Source organism: Perca flavescens, chromosome 19 (genome assembly GCF_004354835.1).
Source record: "Perca flavescens isolate YP-PL-M2 chromosome 19, PFLA_1.0, whole genome shotgun sequence".
NCBI lineage: Eukaryota > Metazoa > Chordata > Actinopteri > Perciformes > Percidae > Perca > Perca flavescens.
Genome location: NC_041349.1, coordinates 10,550,059 through 10,564,794, shown reverse-complemented (window position 1 = coordinate 10,564,794; position 14,736 = coordinate 10,550,059). Strand labels below are relative to the sequence as shown.

The 14,736-nt window shown below is 42.5% G+C and overlaps 1 protein-coding gene across 1 annotated transcript in view; it reads left to right on the top strand.

Moving 5' to 3' along the window:
* Positions 1–12,022, top strand: part of LOC114546028 (protein FAM160A1) — a 26,590-nt gene extending 14,568 nt beyond the window's left edge. Inside the window, exons 8-17 of the mRNA XM_028564672.1 lie at positions 2,703–2,804; positions 3,972–4,115; positions 4,712–4,879; positions 4,963–5,042; positions 5,651–5,829; positions 5,914–6,025; positions 7,668–8,989; positions 9,663–9,841; positions 10,006–10,126; positions 10,452–12,022. Of these exons, the coding sequence (XP_028420473.1) occupies positions 2,703–2,804; positions 3,972–4,115; positions 4,712–4,879; positions 4,963–5,042; positions 5,651–5,829; positions 5,914–6,025; positions 7,668–8,989; positions 9,663–9,841; positions 10,006–10,126; positions 10,452–10,684 (2,640 nt within the window). The 3' untranslated portion in view covers positions 10,685–12,022. The remainder of the gene's footprint in view (positions 1–2,702; positions 2,805–3,971; positions 4,116–4,711; positions 4,880–4,962; positions 5,043–5,650; positions 5,830–5,913; positions 6,026–7,667; positions 8,990–9,662; positions 9,842–10,005; positions 10,127–10,451) is intronic.
* Positions 12,023–14,736: the final 2,714 nt, after the last annotated feature.

Here is a 14,736-nt window from a genome sequence, read left to right as displayed (position 1 = left end):
CCAGCATTTTGGCCCCCACAAAGCTGTCTGGACCCCACACTGGACTCCCGGATTTTGGACCCCACGAATGTAGTTAAACAAGAACACACACACACACACACACACACAAACTAAATTACAACATCACATCGAGGACAGTTAGATTCAGCAGTTAGATAGTTTGCGTCCTTCATCTCTAAACCTTGATGGTTTCATTCCGAGACAACTGAGGAGACGACGCCAGTCTGTCTCCGCCCGCTGGTTTCACGGTCACCTTCCTGTGCGTCTGCTAGTCTGGGAAATGTCAAGGATTTGATCGCTGTCAGCGTCACGCGGTAGATATGGATCCCAGAGATAAACGTCACTGCCTAACTGTTGCATGATGGGAGGATTGTTAAAGATTTTTAAGATTGTTGGCTAGTTTTACAAATGAAAACATTTTACAGCAGTGTTACTGTAACAGTCTGATAAGAGACTTTAAGTGCATGTGAGTTATACCACACCGATTAGTTAAAGCAGCCGTACGTGTGTGGAGAATTTAAAGGCATATTCCCTGAGCAGAGCTGCTACGTTATCGCACGTAGGCCCCATATTAGCTGGGCTAAACTAGGTTAATCTCTATACCCTCCAAATGCATGCTAAGAAATTTGTTTTGTGTGCAAGTGGGAAGAACTGTTAAATCCTCCTCTTAAAAGTAGATGTAAGGCTTCGGGTTAACCGAATAAAAAGGCCTTTTACAGTAAAGAACCCACTCCTTGATGCAGATTGGGTTTATATATGAATGAGATGGCTGTTTAAATGAGTGGAGTTTGATTTTTTTTTTGTGTACTGGATGAGCCCTTTACTCCATTCATCTTTCTTCCCATTGTAATGTCATTATCACAAGTTATGTAATAAACGAATGAGCTCATACTGCGTCCTCGGGGAGTGTTAGAGATAGAGAGAGAGAGCGAGAGAGAGAGAGAGAGCGAAAGAAATAGAGACAGAGACAGAGAGAGATATTCAGTGGCAGGCAAAAACAATGTAAGAAGGAGGAGAGGAAACACAAAGAGGGGAAGTAATGATGGAGAGGATTCATTATTCATTTCATGTAAATATCCATCCAATAGTTGTTGAGATACCGACCAACCGACATCGCTAAAAGATACCAAATACAGAAACGAAAAACGAAAAAACTGTAAAAACTAGAATAGATAATAAACAACAAATATATATAGTTTTATTTTATATTTTATACTGTAAATGTCGTATTTTTATCTTTTATTTTGTGTCCTAAATTCTCATATCATTCACCAATAATGATAATAATACAAAAATAAGAACTAATTTAAAAAAATTATGAATATTAAAATGAATATAAAAAGTTTACAAAAAGACTCTGTGAGTCTGTCCTTAGCCTAACTTGTTTTAAGCCAAATGCTAATGATGGCATTTTGGCATATTAGCTTGCTATGTGCTAATTAGCACAAAGGCTAAAGAATCTCTAGAGACATGCAGCTAGCATGGCTCAAAACATATCTACTGTGTCTGCCATGTTATCTCCATCACTATTACATATTGTTTTATATCCTATACATGTTGTATTTTATATCTATACATGCACTATTTCATGTCCTAAATTCTAATTTTAATCACCAATAATGATAAAATACAAGCTTGAAAAATTTGAAAAAAATGTAAAAATTTGAAACTCTTAATGACATTAAAACGATACAAAACGTGAAATGTGCCATACTAGCGGCTCTGTGATTCTGTAGTGTTTTGAGCTAAATGCTAATGATTGGCATTTTGGCATATTAGCGTGCTATGTGCTAATTAGCACAAAGGCTAAAGAATGAATTTACAAACATTGCCGTCTCTAGAGACATGCAGCTAGCACGGCTCAAAACATATCTACTGTGTCGACCATGTTGGCCGTATCATTGCCAGTTTCTGCCATTTGTGTGTGTGTGTGTGTGTGTGTGTGTGTGTGTGTGTGTGTGTGTGTGTGTGTGTGTGTGTGTGTGTGTGTGTGTGTGTGTGTGTGTGTCAGATTTAAGCCCATAAAACCACCCTCTGACCTCAATCTTTATGCAGAGAGCAGATTAGTGAATCAGGGTGAGATTGGCTCGTACACAGAGAGGGATTAGTTAGTCTGCACGTGATTGGACGGTTGCCTGATTGTTAGGGAGAGAGACTGAAGCTGATGATGTTGTTGTTGTTTATGTTGCTTTCTCCTCCCTCTTCTTGTTCCCTCTCTTATTAAAGGGATAGTTTGGCATTTTTTGGGACCTACACTTATTTGATTGGTTGCAGAGAGAACATTGATACCACTCTCATCTAAGAGAGGTACTGATCTTCTCATCTAGCTCTCAAATAAATAAATAAACATATATTCTAAAATGTTAAACCATTCCTTAAATGGATCTTTTGATTAATTAATGATGTTTAGTTGAACAATAAAACATTTCCCGTCTCTTCTCTGTTCGCAGTTTGAAGAAAAAGCGCCACTAATCTGCACTGGAATTTAATTTCCACAAAGCCTGCGTGTGCATAGCTCACCTCCAACTTATCTGTGTGTGTGTGTGTGTGTGTGTGTGTGTGTGTGTGTGTGCGTGTCGTGTGTGTGTGTGTGTGTGTGTGTGTGTGTGTGTGTGTGTGTGTGTCTCTCTCTCTGTGTGCGTGTATTTGTGTGTGTGTGTGTGTGTGTGTGTGTGTGTGTGTGTGTGTGTGTGCGTTTACAGGTGCTGGCCACAGGTCTGTCTGGTTTGTACTCGTCTCTTCCAGCCAGGCTGCACGTTTACAGTGAAGACTGGCACTGTCTGGACCGGGCCGACTGGCAGCAGGTAACTATGACAACCACACAGAGAGACAGACTTAACCCTTGTGTGGTGTTCAGGTCTGTGGGACCTGTTTTCAATGTTTGCTAAAAGAAAAATGATGCTATTTATTATTTCTTCTAACTCAAACTCACTGGCCTTGGCTCATTTTCTGTGAAGAACACCTCATATGTTAAAAAACTATTACATATGAGGTGTTCGGGTCTACTGGACCTGAGTGTAATTATTACAGTGTAATAATTGTAGGTGCTATGAAACTTAACTGTGTCCTCCTCCTAATTGGGCCTGCTGTGTGTGTGTGTGTGTGTGTGTGTGTGTGTGTGTGTGTGTGTGTGTGTGTGTGTGTGTGTCTCTTTTGTGTCTGTTCGTCTGTATGTGTGCGTGTCGGAGTGTAGGTGCTATGAAACTATGTTGTCTTTATGCACCTGCTATTCCCACACAAAGTTACAAAATTGTTAAATTTCAAGCACTTTCACCTTTTCTGATTAAGTTCTAAGAAATAAGCACCAATAATGATAAAAAATCTTGTTTCTATTTTTTTTTTAACTTTTTTTAATAATTGAATTTCCTTATTTTCTCACAAAAAAATCGAAAATGATCATAAGATCATGAATGTGATCTCACAGGGGTAAATGGCAAATATGAACCATAAATGAGCTATACATCATTGGTTACTGAGCTAAAGTAAACATCTATTAAGTATTTTTACATAAATTGTTATGGCTGTATTGATTTAAAAGCCTAATAATAATGTGGTGGGTCCACCAGACCCAGGAACATTGGCTGTGTAACAAAAATATGAACACCACACAAGGGTTAAATAATGAATAAAAGAATGGATCCACAACAATAATAGTTTAAGTTTAACAGAAGAAAATCAGAAAACCAAAAAAGGTTGTGTGTGTGAATACAGAAACTAATAGATGATAAAATCGGGCCATACTAACAAACAAACTGAAGCGGGAACATACCTTCCTTGGCGGAGGTTATAGGTGAACAAATACATGAAAGATTGATTGTCTGAATTAATGGCTTGATGGTGTTTTAAGCCCCCAACGTCGCCTTCCAGCCAGCGCTGCCTGGAAGACGACGTTGGGGGCTTAAAACACCAAACACAGAATTAACGAATCAACAATCAATGATGTTACTCTTACCTGGTGTTTGTGTGAACAGGTTCCAGCGCTCGTCCACTTCCTGCACTCGCTGGACTTCTGTAGTGCCGTTACAAAGGTCGCTCATCCCTCCATCCGGTCTCAGTTGCTGGGTTACATCTACAACGGCTTCCTGGTGCCTGTGCTGGCTCCTGCTCTGCACAAGGTAGTAAAACTCATTAGTGTTCCCGATTCTCTAAATAAACGATCCGATTTGAATTTAAATTTAAACATTTTCTTTTCAGTAGTGACGGCAATGACACAATAAAAGCCACTAGACTGTCCTTCTAGAAAAATGCGGAGTTTTTTGGTGATTGTTGCGGGCAAAAATCCTTGATTATGCAAAAACTGCGGTTTAATAAAAAAGAGGAAAAAAGTGATTCCCGCCCCCCGCATACATATGAGGACTTTGGCTGATTATGCATTGAATTATACAATCGCATAATCGCGTTTTTCAGGAGGGACTGACTAGATGGCTTAAGGGAACTTTACAACAACAGTTTGAGTTTCTCAAAGTTTACAAGGCACACTTGAATGCCCAATGAATTTAACAAGGAGCACATGAAAGCACCATGAAGTCCCGTCGGAGCCCGCATGCTTTAACTTCGTTGTTCGTTTCCATAACTCACTAAAGGGCGAGGCAAAATTGGTGAACATTATTAATTATGATTTTGTTGTTAGTAAAATAACTATTAATTTAAGTCTGCAATGGTTATTATAAAGTGTTACCATAGAGATGATTAATTATTAATGCGTGTGTAGCTGACGGTGGAGGAGGTGATGACCACCACGGCGTACCTGGATCTGTTCCTGCGATCCATCTCTGAGCCCGCCCTCCTCCAGAGCTTCCTGTCCTTCGTCCTGCTGCACACACACGACAACGTGCACATCCTGGACACACTGGTCAGCAGAGTCAACACACCTTTCCAGGTAACACGTGCTCTCTGCTGCGGTTGAATGCTTTATACTTCCTAATCTGTGAGATGACCTTGAACTTTTTGGGTGTCCATCAGCTGGGTACGGTGTCGCTGGCTCTGTTCAGGACTCTGATTGGTTTCTTCTGTGAAGACGTCATGCTGCAGCTGGTGTTCAGGTCAGTCTCACAGGTCCATAGGTCCTTGGAAATAAAGAAAACACTATTAGATTTTGGTTCATCTGCTCAGTGGGTTCACCAGGCTCTCTCACATAAGACTGACAGACAATGTGTGCAAAATACGAAATCGTATTAAAGCGTTTTCATTTAGTAACTTAAACGTTAGCTAGAATGCTAATCAGATATGTTAATAACAAGCCTGTGATGATAAGCTATGGTTGTTAGGGTTCATCTCATTGTAAAGCTCATGAAAGCTATGCACCGCTTTTATAGTGCACAGCCTTTACGTTTGCATATACCTTTGTAGAACTAACTACTTGTCCTTGAAGCGTTTTCTCTTGTAAAAGAGAAACATACTGTTAAACTTATGAAGCAAAGCCAAACCCACACATTTGTGTGGCCTCTTCAAGTTGTTTTTGAAGCTTAGTGCTTCCTCTTGTGGCCAAAGGGAGTAAAAACACAACTGCAGCTCCCAGCATTAATAATATAAGGGCCACCGACAGTTACAGTTGGTGTTTTCCCCCCAGGGCTATTTGCCACATGGGACAGTAATGATCTCTTCTGGCAGTGATGCATGCTGGGACTGAGCAGTGTCCGTGTGTCCTCAGGTATCTGATTCCCTGCAGCCACCTGAGCAGGAAGCAGCGCTCCTCCATAAAGCAGACAGACTGTTACTCCTCCAGCGCTGCCTCGTTTCTGCTCCTCTTGCCCTCCTGGTGCCCTGGGAACCTCCACAGCATGAACGCAGACCTACACTCAGAGCACATCCATTGGCCCAAAGGAGCAGGTCAGTACAACTGAACATACACAACACAGGTAAATCCTCTTCAACGAATGTATCACGCTACCTTAAACTCTTGGTCTGTGTCAGATCTGTCCGTATCAGACAGTGTCGGGTACTGCCGTGGTTCAGACTTTCTGATGGATGTAAACTACCTCCACTACCTCTGGGACGCCCAACAGGCCATCTCCATTTCCCACAGGTCAGTCTCAACTTCATGGTTAAGTCAGAGGATTATCAAAATGGTTACAAATCATCTTGAGATGGACATGAATGTCTGTGCAAGATTTCATGGCAATCCAATAGTTGTGGAGATATTTGACTCAAAACCACAAATGTCAACCTCATGGTGGCACCAGAGGAAAAATCAAGGGATTACCAAAGTCGGCTGCAAACTAAATCCTTTTATTAATCATCATTGTGATATCAACTTGCGCAGTAAACACATTGAAAAAGGCTGCGACATATCGCAAAAAACATCAGAAAATATCAGTAGAAAACTGCACTTTTTTAGTGGTGACTTTTGTGTTCAGTTCAAAAAGAAAGGCAGCATGAAAAAGAAACGTCTTCAGCCTTGATTTAAAAGAACTGAGGGCTAGATTTATCAAGCTGTTTGCGCCTGTTTCCAGGCACTAATTGGTCGCAAAGACGGACGTAACCGATGCGGGGCTATTTACGAACAGGGTGCACTTGGGTAAAATCGCAGATTGTCTGCCACATGAGCGAGAAGAGACAAGTTGAGGGTCGTGGGGAAAGTGGGAGTTCCACCCAAAAAGGTGGGAGGATAAGCGCGAAGTGCGCCTAATTATATATTCCGTGTTATTTACAAAGACTGTCCGTAAGAGCGCGTCTCTATTCTGCGGGGGAAATTCTCCAGCCGCAATTGAGTTTCCTCGTAGGCCTTTATGCCGCTGGTGAAATGGCAACAGTAATTTGAGCAAGATGAAGACATAGGCGAGGCTGAAAATATTTTTAACACAAGAATCACACTTTGTCAGTGAACACAACATCATTTAGCGTTACAGATCAAGCAGCCATGCAATATTAGAGTTACTGGAAGAAATCAAAGATGAAAGTGAATCTCCCACTCAGCGTTCCCTTTCCATTCCAGCAGTTGTTAAACTCGCTACATTACAAATATTGGCATCAGGATCATTTCAAACAGTCATAGCATCAGCAGTGGGAATATGGCAGTCTGCACTCAGCCGTATCATAGCACAAGTAACGCTTTGCTACAGCGCAATTTACGGTATAGTGGGCGGAGAAAGACGCTGATTGCCTGATGGGTGTCAGGGTTGATAAATACTACGCAAAATGTGGAAGCATAGCGTGCGCTATTATCGAACTCGCATAAACAGACGCAGCGCAAACTGCGCTAGTGTTAGTAAATTAGGCCCTGAGAGTTGGGGCGGATCTGCAGTTTGCGGGGAGTTTGTTCCAGATATGTGGAGCATAAAAACTGAACGCTGCTTCCCCCTGTTTAGTTCTGACTCTGGGGACAACAAGCAGACCCGACCCAGACGACCTGAGAGGTCTGGGTGGGGTCATAGTGTAGCAGCAGATCAGAAATGTATTTTGGCCCTAAACTGTTAATTGATTTATAAACCAGCAAAAGTAGTTTGAAATCAATCATTTGAGGGACAGGAAGCCAGTGCAAAGACTTCAGAACAGGAGTGATGTGATCCACTTTCTGTACAAGATGTCTTGGCAAGCCATCCAATTGTTGAGATATTTCAACCTGGACCAAAGTGGTGAACCAACCAATAGACGATCCGTACATCCTAATAAGAGATTATTTTATATGTCCAACATCTTCCGTTCTGATGATTTTGTTTCGTCTGCAGGGCATGCCGGTTCTGGTCGTCTCCGTATGACGGGATCGACCCTCCGCCTCAAGAAAACCGATCGGACACACCCAGGGACGACATAGAAGATGAGGAAGAGATTGTACGGCGAGTCGAGAGTGACTCCATCTGCTCTTTGGTCATCACTCCTCCCCCCTCAGTGCTCTCCCCGACACCCTCGTCCTCCGACACCGTCTCCACTGGCAATCAGGCGGGACGAGCCGGCTCTGCCCTGGAGCTGGAATGGGACGACATTTTTGCAGATGACGATCCCTCTTTATCAGCATTTATAAACACAGCAGTAGCAAACGCGGGCGTGGCGATGGAGGGCGAAAGATGCACTGCGACACCTCTACCTCCCCGACACATCCAGGAAATGCAACGCACTGCGACCAAGCTGGTGCACGGCTCGTACGTGGAGGAATCCGAGTTTGAGGACGACGTTCTGGTCTACGATCTAGTCGCCCAGAGAGAGACAAAGGCGGCCATTTTGGAGCGAATCATGGCAGCAAATCGACGGGCACGTGGAAGCATCTCAAACAGCCAACGGATGTCAACGGCAGCGACGACAACAACTTTAACATCAATGCTAACGACAACCGGGAGGACGGTGATGGAAACGGTTAACAGTATAATGTCGACGAGGAGGATGAGCGAGGATGGAGGGAAAGAGGAAAGAGTGAAGGAGGTGAGGAGGAGTAGTGAGGACTTTGGGAGAAGGAAGGAGGAAGATGAGATAAAGAGGATTGATGCACAAGGAGAGCGTCAGTTTTTCACGAACGGTTTTAACGCTAAGAATTACATCATCGACGAATGTGATGATTCCGATGAAGACGGCGATCTGTTTAACCAAAACTGCAACCTGAGTGACTTCACAAATACTGCAAATCACACACTGCACGAGCACAACACACATCCCACACAATGTTTAGTGACTTTACCCAATGGCCACTCGGAATCTGAGCCATCTTTGAGTCACCCTTCGGTGGCTGACGCAAAGGCTCCCAATCTGCCTGGTAACAAAGTCGCCAATAACGATGACTTCCTGTCCCGATACCACGAGCTCATGCTCTCTTTAGGGGTGGAGCCAGACTGTGATGACATCACAAACGACATCAGCACATTCAGGAGGCGGGTCCGAGCGCTGAGGCAAAGACTGGAAGAGGAGGAGGAATTTGCTTTTAGCTCCTCGTGGGAAGACGGAGAGGATGAAGAAGAAGAGGAGGCGATGGACGAGGTAGAAGAGGAGGAGGAAGAGGAAGGAGAGGAGAGGACGAGCAGCAGTAAGAAAGGCAGCAGGAGGCACGCAGTTCCCTTTACAGGTCTGTGTTTATAACCACAAGTGAATTTGATGGTTAGGTGAATAAAAATGCTTCCTGAAGCAAAAACAAAGTGTCCATTAGATCAATTTAAAGTGGCTTTGTGGTTCCATCTTAAAAAATTACAATGTAGTTGGACATCAAACAAGAGGTCGATATAGTAAAATTAGGGCTGCAACGTTAACGTAATTGTTGATTAATCTGTGAGGAATGGATTAGTTGTTTGGTCTCTAAAATGTCAGAAAATGCTGAAAAATGTGGATCAGTGTTTCTCAAAGCCCAATATGACATCCTCAAATGTCTTGTCATGTCCACAACTCAAAGATATTCAGTTTCCTGTCACAGAGGAGAGAAGAAACTAGAAAATATTCACATTTAACAAGTTCTACTATTTTTCATGGACAAATTACTCATACCAATTAATCAACTATGACAGTAAAATAGCTGTGATTAATTTAATAGTTGACAACCAATCGATTGATCAGTTAATCTTTGCAGCTCTTAAGGAAATTCTTATCGATATTTTGATCCAACTCCAAAGAAATCAGTTCATATTGCATCAAGTTGATCCAGACTATATTATGTATCTCTCTCTCACAAACACACACACACACACACACACACACACACACACACACACACACACACTAACTTGTACTTCTCTGTGATGCGACAGGTCCGTTCATCAGCGTCCTGTTGTCCCGGCTTGAGAACCTCCTGGAAAACTCCATCGCTGTGAACCTGCTGGTGACGGGCATCCTGGCCCAGCTGGTGTCGTACCCACAACCTCTTCTGAGATCTTTCCTGCTCAGCACAGACACACACAGCCAGCATAACGTACGCACACTGTACCAGGTAACTAACACACACACACACACACACACACACACACACACACACACACACACACACACACACACACACACACACACACACACACACACACGTCTAAGTCCATTATTTCAGGCATCTAAATGACAATACTGTGTATACTTTCTGTCTTTGTGTGTATGTTGTAGGTGTTGGTGTCGGTGCATGATCAGATAGAGCGCTACGTGGCCGCCAGACCAGACTATCCTGGCCTGGTCACCCAGGCCTGGAGGTTCTTGTTGGCTAAAGACCAAGACAGCAAGTTTAGAGGTTAATAAACACACACGTCAACAAACATTGGTAGTGGAATTGCAGCAGCATTATTAGCGGCGACTACAGGATGTCAATGCTCCCAAACATAACCCCTCTGTAGAAATGCAACTTGTAATTTTTTTACTCTTTGGTTTTTGTACTGATGAAACAAAGATAAGATGTGTTGATTAGTGAGCTTTATGGTCATGAATGTGCCGCATGAAGTGTCGAAAGCATTGACACTTCATGTTCGTTATCTATCGAACACGCAGCCCTTTGATTGAAGCATGCTGAAGCCTTTCCTGTCACATTTCCTGTCACAGTGACACGTTATGTTTTTCAGAGTGCCTCCAGTCTCAGGGCCGCGACATCATCCTGGACCCATCTCTTGCTAATGGCTCCGTGAGGAACGCTCTGGCTTTGCCTCCTCTTGCCGTCCTGCCGCCATGCCCTCACATCCCCCCTCATGCCAAGAGCCGTGTGTTCGCCATCGTGCTGTTCGCCGAGTTCCTGAAAGAGCTGGCCGCCATCGCGCAGGAGCACAGCATCACACTGGACTCTTCTACAGAGGATTAATGGGAGTGGCTTTAAGTCTCTGTCCAGCTTTAAATATCTGCCTGAGAAATCACCATTATTGTGCCCGTGAGCACGTACTGAGGAAAACGTATCGAAGGAGCCTCCAGCAGGAGATGGAGGGCTTGTAATGAAAAAAAAATAAGCACAAAACATGCAACACAAATTATATTACACGCGTGATTAATTTATGCAGACCAGTGCAGTGCCGTTCAAAAAACGTGCCTGTTGGGAACGGGCCGATTGCTGCTCGCAGCTTTCCCGAGAACCGCTTATCCAAAAGAACTTTACCCTCAACACTGCGCTTCCTTGGGTCCTGAGCAATAAACCTGCCGTGATATATTTGTATATCTTAGAGTATCTGCAACCTTTGCTAACAGCTAGCTATTTGGGATCAGGCTGTTTCTAAGAACAAAAGCATTTAAAAAAAAAGTCATTACCCCTTGCAAGACTATTAAAGTATGTCTTCTCCTTTATTCCGATAGTTAGATTGCTGATTAGGATTGGGTATCGTTTTTTTCTTCTTCCAATACCAGTGCAAAAACGATACTTTTAAAGCGGTGTCTGAACTGACGACAGTCGTTGACATTTCAATAATTTATTTAAAATGTGATAACAATAAATTATTTCCAGTCATTTGCTGTTAAACGATTAAGACCCACAAGATGGCAGAAGGGGTAGTTTACATTAACTTTGAACGCACCAGGAGCTTACAAGTTGCAATTGAACGCAACATTACGTCCCATCGGTGTTGTTTCTCCGACAACTCCGACTCTGGCAGTAGCCATGGTACAGCGAGTCTTCTCTGTGTCTTTAGCTGCACACTGTTGTTTGTACCGATGTAGGAATCCTTTCCAGTGGGCATTTTAACTGTTTAATCCATTCACTAGCTAACGGTAGGCTAACATTATCTGCTGCCAAGTGCAGTGTTAATTAGCGTCATATGCAGTGATGCTTCTGTTGCCTGTAACGTCTGTTTCAGAGCACCAGAGAGCAGCGCGGGCACTTATGTGGCACTGAAATGAGGCACCGAAATGGCGACCCGTCTAGGAACCAGTGCCATATTGGCACAAGTTTTGGTAACTCTATCGGTAATGCTTGAAAAGTTTGAGTTGAATGTACTGCAACGGATGGAGAGTGTGCTGTACCCAGCATGTTTGATCGGATGAACGGTTGTCGAGATAATTAAAGGACAGACAGAGATTCCTTCCATTTTATTTAGATATTACAGTAAAAATATTTCTATATACAGTTTATTTTCCTAGCAGCACTTGAATATTTTGATGTTTTCCCTTTGAGTGTGAATGATATTTATATGTTAATGAAAATGATTTGAAAGAGATTATTTTGAAGATGAATCAAGTTTTCTATATAAATGTGTGGGGGGCGATCATTGCAGAACGTTTCCTACACTGTTTTCTGAAGTCTTTGTCGGAAAACATGGAGTGACATTTTTTTCACCAAGTGACATTTTTATTTTTAAATGTGGAAATAAATGTTTGGTTGTTGACAGTAGACTGGTGGAAGGAGACTATTACCTGCTCAACTTAATCGTTTTTTCAATTCATTTATGTTTTACAAGTGTTTTACTCCCTTCTTGTTTTTCTTCTCTCTCTTCATTCTCCTTTTTTGTGCAACTGAAGAGTTAAAAAATACACTACAGTCGTTAGTTAACTTAAACAAACCAAACTAGATGTTTTTCAGAGAAGCTCTTTGGTTGAACTTCTTATATTTTTCCCTCCTGTTGTGTTTTTGTGCGTCTAAATACAGAAGAGTATTTCAGTTCACCTTTTAAGCACATGGTCCAGTATTCTTGTTTCTATTTGTCCAACAGCTGCAATTTATTTTTGTGGCTTTTCAGAGCACTTTGAAGCGGCTATATGAAGTTTTAATACTGAAAATGAAAGATGAAAGCGGCAGAGCATCTCGACCTGTTTATGTTTTCCTGTTGTTCCTTTAACCACACACACACACACACACACACACACACACACACACACACACACACACACACACACACACACACACACACACACACACACACACACACACACACACAGACTAATGACAAAGCCTTACTTTAACCAAACAGAGATTTTAGTGCAAGAAACAAGAGTATTGCATAAAATCTTTTTCTCACTTGAACTTCTATCAATGTGCATTTCATTGTTCTTAATGTGAAGTGTGTGATTTTTGTCCACAAATTTCTATCATTTTTGTCCCTTTTTCTCCCGAAATGATTTGCTGTCATTCTCTTGTAGTGTTCACCTGTGCTGCATTCAGGTCAAGTGGGAAAGAAGGTAGATTTGAGTTCCTGCTTACAAAAGATATCATTCATCTGAGCATTCAGGTGGCAAAAGCGCACCACATTAATGTCCTGTGGATCTCAAGAGCTCACATTCGACACTGCTCTTCCTCAGGTCCACAGCAATACACCCACAGCAATACAAAAACTAAAAGCACTGTTCTTCTCCTGGGGTACGTCCCAGGTCCTTAAATTGCATCCACGTTTCCTCAACTTGCCTCCCTTCCTCGCGTCTTAGTCCCTCCCAACGAGGAAGCAGGGGAGAGTTGCGAGGAAATCGTGCAAGGAGAGGAAACGAAGAAATGTGTTTTAGAGGCCATGTCAAAGGTCTTATCCTTGCCCCGAGGAGCAAGGAGGGAGGACGGAGGAGGGATCTCTGAGGAGCTATGAGCGAGGAAACACGAGAGCAACCTTCCTGGAAGCCGGAAAAAACGTCTCATCCCTCTACAACCCTCTCAACAATCCTGTTTCCTCGCATGAAGGGAAGCAAGAAAAGCAACGCGGATGCAATTTAGGGGAAGTGAGATCCTCGCTGCTTGCTCCTCGGTGGATGAATAACAGCGTTGAGATGGACTTCACGAAAGAGGGCCAGAACTTCCGGAAGGACTTCCGGTTCAACCGAGGAGATATCAAATAAGAGACTTGAGATCCACCCATGGTGTCTTAGAACGACCAGGAGCACTAACGAAGGAAGCCAGATCTCCTTATCAATCAGTCAGAACTGAGGAATTCTCTCAGATGAGGGACGAAATGTCTTCGAAGTACCTTTAACCGAGTCCAGTTGCTGTTGATTTTGAACCCTTCCTTGGATAACTACGACCTGGATGACCGAGCACCTTCACGGACCATAATCTCTCTTGGTGTCTTCAAACTGATCTGAGCTGAAAAGTTACACCGACTGCTTTTGCCCATTGCCCATGTCATTGCAGCCTTCACACTCACAGCCTCTCTTCCTAATACAAACTCGGTTACCATGGAGAGTATTATGGGATGGACGGCTGTTGATCCTGCCACCTGCTGGTGAGCCACAGCCGGGACATGTTTTTTTTTTTTTCTTTTTACGGTCTCTGCGTCTCTGCTTTCAAAAATAATAAATGATTGCCAAAATGATGTGGAAATAATTAAAATGATTTTTTTAGAAAGCCAGAAAACAACTTGAAGATTTTGGTTTCTTCTTCCATATGTTATTATTTGGTGATGCAATGACTTAGAAAAGGGTACTAAATGTATTTAGAGGTATCAGTGGTCTTGGCTCTGCAAGCTGCCGAGGACTTTTCTTGTAATGAGGTAAAGCATGAACAACAACAACAACAATGTAAGGGTGAAAACAATCATAAGGTGTTATTACACATGAACGTGACCTAGCGGACGCAATATTTCTTTTCATATGATGGCGAAGGCATAACACAGCCTATAGGGCCTATAGGGATGGGTATTGACAATAATTTCCTGAATCTATTCGATTCCAGTTCACGAAGTCCCAATACAGTAAAGTTTCCGATTCAATATTAATTAGGTTAGGGTAATTTCAGCTACAATATCAATTTTGCTTGGATAGAGAAGACATTCTCAGATAAATGCTGTTGCAAATTGTACAAGCAAGAAGCAACTAACATTATATTAACATATTTAGTTTTTTTGTGATTGTTGCAGGCAAAAATCCTTGATTATCCGGCACGTTTTTTAAAAAAATGGATGGAATATGCGGGATATTTATGCAATTTTATGCAATGAATTGCGGGAACTTGCA